We start from the raw sequence: 7,136 nt of genomic DNA on the forward strand, positions 1-7,136 counted from the left end.
ACCAACAACTATTGAAAAATTATTCGTATAGGATAAGAAAACTCGTTTGTAACCAAAGATATGATTTAACAAAGGATGTAAGTTATAAAATATGTGTAGGCATACAGAGAGGGGGGGAAGTTGGTTTTAATACAATGCAAACTATTAAAAAGAAAATAAGAATTTTTGTAAAAGTCATAAGCGTTTTTTATTTTGTGAATATATATGTAATATTTGTGCGTTATCGCATTCGGCACATCTTGTAAATAAATCCAAATTCTTACATAATAAGTTCTCAAAAGTTCATTCTCATGGATTTTCGTCTCTTTTTGGCTCAGTCTTGGTATCATTAATATTACAGAAATCGCTATTCTAATATATCGCTTGCCTCTTTGTCAAGACACGATGTCGTATCACTATAATGATCATAATGAAACAATTTGCGATTGTAAGCACAATATTAGAACATTTTAATGAAAGTATGAAGAATAAAATGTATTTATAAATGCAAGTTTGCTAAAAGAATAGCTTTGTATCATATGCAAATTATATGCAATTATTACACTAAAATTTTACGTAAAAACTATCCTAGAAGTGCAATCGTGAAAATTGTGAGCAAATGATTTTAAGAAATTTAACAACGAAATTATACTTTCAAAGACAATAAATAAAAATGCCACAAAAATGTCCAAACGTTATAATTTAGAAAATGAAGTGTGCACGAATCTTTTAATACAAATTCGAGAAAAATATTCGTTTTTTATTGTAAAATAGATCTCATAAATTGTTATTATATTCATAATAACAATAATGATTAATCGCGACTTTTTAGCACTAAAGATTTAATATCCCAAAAGAATATGAAAAATCATATAGCATTATTCACTAAATCAGAATTCACAGCTATAGAAATGTTTCTTGCAATGTTTAGTTTTAATATTTATCGATTGCTGATGTCTGTCAATATAAGCTATACACATTATTTGTGTAAGTGAATCTATTTATCACATTCAACTTGTGAGGATTTGTGAATAGCATAATCTGATCAAAATGAGAAAAAAATAAAATATAAGGTATATTAAATCACTTGTGCTAATTGTAAGTAAAATCTGTGCTTTATTGTAATTGTTATGTGTACTATATATGTATATGTATATATATGTATATGTGTGTGCGCACACACACACACACACATACACACACACACACATACATATATATATATATATAAAATCAGCCTGTTCATCGAATTATCTTACTATAATCTCTAGACATAGAATTATGTATACTTCAAACTCACGATGTTTATCAGATGACATAATTTTTATCAGAAGGTACAAAAAGTGGTACAAAAAGGAGTTCATGCAATTCTCGCTTTTTGGCGATAATTTACATATTTTTATCTAACTTTTTTTCGAAGACTTATCGGAAGTATTATTATAGAAGTAACGCAAGACAAACTAGAAGTTTTTTCGAGAAAGTAAATTCTAATATCTTTATCTTTGTATCTACCTCATTACATGATATTGTTTTATTTATATCATAATATAAAAAATATGGTAAGATCGATATTACCGTCGAAAAACAATTTTTAATAATCTGTCAGTCCTAAATCAGTATATTGCAAAATAAGAAGCTACATAAAAAAGCATTTAACATTACGCGATTCGCAAATCATGATAGATCAATATTGCGATACAAGCTAACAGAGCTAACTAATTGTTACAGTAATAATTATCACTGTCACATAAATTACAATTTATGTAGGATGATCTCTTGCTATCAAATAATATTTTGATAGTTTTTGAATTTAATCTTTCTTTTAAAAACAAAACGATAGAACATCTTAATACAGTGATACGACGAGGAAACAAAACGTGTCATCAACTCAGAGCAACCACACTATCTGTGGCATATTCAACAAAGAATAATTAGTAACAATTTTTAGGAAATGCATTCTTATGCAGAGACAGATGATAATAATTACTGCATTTACAATGCATGGAGTAAATTTCCAAGAAGAAAAGGAAAAAAGTTTAGGGAAGTATACACAAGAAAAAAATTGCAGAAAAAAAATCATCGGAAATCAATGCGCGTCAAATGTTTAAAAAAAGATCACACTGCGGTAAATCTGCATCCCAAGATTTCTCGTTTGTGCTTAATTTTCTCCAATCATCGCTTACGCTCTTCTCTCTCTCTCTCTCTCTCTCTCTCTCTCTCTCTCTCTCTCTCTCTCTCTCTAAAGTATTATAGTAAAACATTCACAGATCAAGTATCCGTAAATGACCCTGAAATGAACGATAAACGAACCGCCGATGAAAAAATGTACAATTCGATCAATCGACCGGCCAAGAAGGAGAGACGATGGTCGGTCATTTATCACGCGATTTCAGGAGGTTTCTCACCGAAGTGGTATATCACAGTGCAACGATCCAGATACTCGATTGAGTTTTCCTGTGGGAGTTTGATCGAAGTAACCGATAACGGCAAATAGAACATCGCGGCGAGAAATTTGTTTACCAGTATTATATTGCCGTATCGATTACAATTACAATCCCAATCGACCATGTAGATGACAATCGCGCCTCTAGAATCGCGTATCACAAAGGGCGACATGTGTATCATCGTTTGCGTATGTTCGACGGCTTCGATTTATCTTCGGAATGAATTCGCATCAAGGACAATCTTGCAATATTAGGTTTTCAACCGTAAACGCCTGAATATCCTAGCGAAGGAATTCTCCGAGTAAAACTTGGCGATCAGATGATAGTTCCCAAATTAATCCTAACGAAGTTTCAGAATAACTCACATCAGTTCGCAAATTATGGTCGAGGAAATTCGCTCTCTCCGCGTATGCGACGTGATATCAGTGTTTCTGGGTCCGTGATGGTGTTTAATTAATCGTATTCATATACACTGTCCAACGATTCTACTCGATACCATGTGCAAAAATCATCACTAACCCAGGCTCGACCATCATATCCTCCGGCATGTGCATATTATCACAGTGGAGGACCAGCACCGCTTGTTTGCCAGGCACTCTTTTGCACACGTAGTTGTCGTATTGTCGTCGAGAGTTCTGTCTAGTCTCCAGTGAATTAAGACCTGGTGGCCATTTCCTCTCGTGGCAGTTTTCCATCAGCTCGTCGATCACATGAGGTGGACAATTGTACTCTGACAGAGTTCTCTTGATCATTGTCTGCAAATATTAAAAAGATAATTTCAGGATAAGTGACTCACAAAAATAATTTATCAATCTCGGTACTTAAATAAATAATTCGTACCTGCAGCAATTCGTCAGGCGTGGAGATCATACCGCCCCATCTGGTAACCCTAGCGCGTGGCAGAGATGCCGACCATCTAACGACGTCGTCCCGTTCCATCTGATCAGCGATCGCACGCATCGCCGGATTTGATACTCTAAGCGCGCGCATAAAGTCTTTCAACAGATGAATCTCGCGTTTATGTTCATTGATTTGCAGCTGCTGTTCATCGAGTTCACGCTTCATATCGCTTAGTTTTTGCTGCTGCGACTGTATCAGATTACGGAGCTCGCGCACGCAGTTGTGATCCTTGAGCTCGTTCTTGGGAATGATCAAGCTGCAACCCTGCTCGCACTGCATCGGTCTCTTCGGATTGTATTCGCACTGCTCGAGATGCATCGCCAGGCAATCTAACTTGACAACCATGGTACAACCGTACATAATGTTGTCGCATTTGATACACAAGCGGGCCAACAGGTTTCTCAAGATTCTGGGAACTGCTCTAAGCTGCGTGGATGTGATGGGTGTACGGTCCAGGGGACACGTCGGCTGGCGATTTATCCATTCGTTGATACAGGTGCGACAAAAGGCATGTTCACACACTGGTGCCTGTAACACATTACTCACCTGCCAGTTTTTTTATAAACTACCACAACTTTATAAAGCGGCAAAATATAAGTACATGCTACTTTTGGAAAAAAAAAAAAACAAGTCAATATTCTCTGAAGAATGAAATAATAAAATATTTTAAGCACAAAAACAATGTAAACAAATAGTTAAAGTTAGAATGTTAAGGAACTATTTATATATGGATAGGGTTAAATGAAGATAGAGGAAAATATTGAAAGTATAGAAGGCGATAGCTTATATATTTTATACGTAAACATGTAAAGGCAGGCTTAATTTAGAAGAACAAGTAGTATTTTTCTAGAAGATACATGCTTCTCTTCATCTAACCATATAGCGTCTAGATTAAAAGCGATAAGTCAAGCTAACCTATATTCGCAGTATGTAACTTTGTTCGCCTTTATTTCGGGGCAAGCAACGTAGCGTGGACAAGAACAACGGGAAGCCTCGGAAAATAAAGCAACGCTGGTGACGCGTGAGATAATTATGCGTTCGAAAGTTCTTTCTTATTCTCTCGGTGCGTCATTTTTGTCAAGTCAAAATCTTGTACGTAGCTTCATCGACCTCTCGCTTGCGTCGAGACGAGTCGAGGTGAGGAGTTCTCGGATTAAAACTCGCGAAAATCCGGGCTTCTCCTCGATCTTGTCTCTTGGAAAATTTAAATATTCCTCTCCTTTTTCGGATTCCACGAAGCTCTTCGTACAAAAACGCGCAGAGCAAATAATGGAGGTTAGGTGAGATGCAGAGTGGATCGCGGAGATGTTTCCTCGGATCAAATACACGTCCTACCTGGACAGGATCTTCGAGCACGCCAGAGCATATCGGACAGACGAGCTCCTCGTCCACGTCGCCTTGGAAGCGGTTCACATCGAACCCCATCGCTCGCGAGACGCGAATACGTGTATCACCTCCTTCTACCTCCCACTACCTCCTCCGGCTCCTCCTGCCGTCCTGCCGCCTCCGTCGTCCTCCTCGCTAGTCGCTATTCCTCGCACGATTCGCAAGTCTTGCGACTCTCTCACGAGTATCGTGACTGTCAGGAACGGATTTAGATGCGGAGACACGAGGGATTTTCCGAAGTGGCCCTAATGACTCAGGATTCGATCTCGCGCTCCTCGAGTTTTCCCTCGCAAATCGACCTCTTCAAATTTCGCACGCAATTTCAAAACAATTCTGCAAATATATATTAAAATATGTATATTTCTTATTAACTGATTTTGTAAATACATTTGTCTTTAAACTAATTTATGAATACATGCAATATTTCATAATTTATTATCACAGTTTGCAAATATATTTATAATTACTCGGTGATCGGTTTTATTCCTTGAAATATAAATACACGCGTGAGAAATGACGGACGGCGAAGAATTTTAATATCGGCCACGATTGATTTTCGAATCCACGTGAACGCTCGTTGCGAAAGAGCGCACGCTTTTCCGCGCGACGCGAGTAGAGGGGCATGCTCGAATTACTGCGCGTGAAATTGTTAACCGGGAGTTCCGCGAGAAGTCCATAGACGTCAATGAACGCAAGAAGCGAGGACAGCACTGTGAGTCTGCGAGAGAAGACTCCCTCGTCCCGAGAGACCCAGACTCTCGCTACTGCTGGACGATTTTACCGTTACATCCGCGAGTCCGTCCCGTTCTCGCGTTAAACGGTTCGGCTTCCAAAACGCATATAGGTCAAAATTAACCGCCCGCTCCGTTGCTAGAGGAACGACCGAGAAACGTTCTCTTTGTCATTTTATTATGAGCAGAACTGAGCAGAACTTTCGCTAAATAAATCGACAGAGGGAGTAGGAGGGAAGAGGACCCGAAGTGGTTCTCGACCGCGATGTGGCCGAAGTCAAAAGTTAAATAAAAATTATCTTAAGATTGGCCGGAAGATCTACGATGAGATGTTTCGGAGATGTTCATTTAATCGAGGAAAAAATCAAAATGGAAAGATTACACATAGGTCGTCTGAAAAGTTTTGAGCCTCAACATGAAGATGGCATTACTCGTCAAAACAATTTTGGTACTATAATCGTACACACTTTGAAAGATACCTGCGAAAATTGTAGCTACTTCCGGCGCTTAGTTGTTGTTTGCCAGTCATTTGTGCCAGTCAATGTCAATGTTTTTGTAAAAATGGAAAAAATCGAATATCAGCAGTCGCCATGATAAAAATTCACGAATTGCGGTTCGAATTAATTGACCATCCACCGTATTCACCAGATCTGGCCCCCAGCGACTTTTTTCTGTTTCCTAGGCTCAAAGTTTGGCTCGGAGGACAGAAATTTTCATCGAACGAGGTCACCGCATCCGTAGACGTCTATTTTGCAAAGCAAGACGCTCAGTATTATTTGAATGGATTAAAGGGGTGGGAGCATCGCTGGAAAAAATGTATCGACTTAAAAGGAGACTATGTGGAAAAATAAAATTGAATTTGACCGAAAAATCACTTGTTTCTATGTTAGGCTCAAAACTTTTCAGACGACCCTCGTAGACGATTCGTAATCGGTTGGAGTCGAATGCACGTGAAGTTCGCAATCAATGCGGCGATTCGGTGCGCAGGTGCGCGGCACGCACCTTTGAAAATCGAGTACACCGGAAGTACGTCGCGGATGCCTTGACACCTATTTTCAGCGTAACTTTATGCGTATTGCATTTACCGAGCTGTGACCAGCTGTGACCAGGCTTAAACTTTCGTGCATCGCAACCGTTAATTTATTCTCTCGACGTAATCCGACTAACTCGATTCTCTTCAATTCTCTTCGAGAAGGGAAAACAATGTGTCTTGCTTCTGTTCGCTTGTTGGAAAAGTACGATTCGCTTGGATTTGATTTAGATAACTGGATCTTACTGGAATGAATATTTATCGAGACGAACGAGAACTTTTATGAAAGACTTTCGCCAGCAGCTGTATGATGAATTAATAGGTGAGAAGCTGATATTTGAGTATATACGCTTCTCTCGAGCCCTGATGAAGTGAATTGCAATGTTACACAAAATGTTACAGAAATATAATCCATAAATTTATTCTTACTGTTCTTTATTTACAATTTTCTTTATGTTCCTTTTTTAGGCAGAAGTGTTGAAATTTATGTATACTATACTGTGTGCTTTCAAGGGGAATTAGTTTTGAAGATAATATGGATTATTAAGATCCTATGGCTACGTTTACACCGTGCGCTTGGTCCGCGACCTATACGATAGTCTTTGTTTAATATACAGGATAAACAAGGACATCTATTGTATAGGCCGCGGCCTAAATGCACGGTGT

At 38.4% G+C, this 7,136-nt stretch overlaps 1 protein-coding gene across 2 annotated transcripts; it reads right to left on the reverse strand.

Moving 5' to 3' along the window:
- Window positions 1-2,076: 2,076 nt before the first annotated feature.
- On the reverse strand, window positions 2,077-4,829 carry elgi (E3 ubiquitin-protein ligase NRDP1 elgi). 2 transcript variants are annotated; one of them, XM_018447096.1, is made up of 3 exons: window positions 4,659-4,829; window positions 3,264-3,851; window positions 2,077-3,178 (listed from the first exon to the last, which is right to left on the reverse strand). In XM_018447096.1, the coding sequence occupies exons 1-3, from the start codon at window positions 4,746-4,748 to the stop codon at window positions 2,909-2,911; spliced, it is 948 nt and encodes a 315-aa protein (XP_018302598.1). In that variant the 5' UTR covers window positions 4,749-4,829; the 3' UTR covers window positions 2,077-2,908. The 2 variants fall into 2 exon arrangements, with proteins under 2 accessions (XP_018302598.1, XP_018302597.1); XM_018447095.1 differs by having other exon boundaries at window positions 3,264-3,869.
- Window positions 4,830-7,136: the final 2,307 nt, after the last annotated feature.

This window comes from Mycetomoellerius zeteki, unplaced genomic scaffold, assembly GCF_001594055.1.
Source record: "Mycetomoellerius zeteki isolate Tzet28-1 unplaced genomic scaffold, Tzet1.0 scaffold198, whole genome shotgun sequence".
NCBI lineage: Eukaryota > Metazoa > Arthropoda > Insecta > Hymenoptera > Formicidae > Mycetomoellerius > Mycetomoellerius zeteki.

Coding starts and splice junctions, on each gene's coding strand:
- elgi (XM_018447095.1), bottom strand. CDS start 4,748: ATGGGGTTCGATGTGAACCGCTTCCAAGGCGACGTGGACGAGGAGCTC. Junction 3,870..4,658: donor TGCTCGAAGATCCTGTCCAG/GTAGGACGTGTA, acceptor AAAAACTGGCAG/GTGAGTAATGTGTTACAGGC. Junction 3,179..3,263: donor CGCCTGACGAATTGCTGCAG/GTACGAATTATT, acceptor TAATATTTGCAG/ACAATGATCAAGAGAACTCT.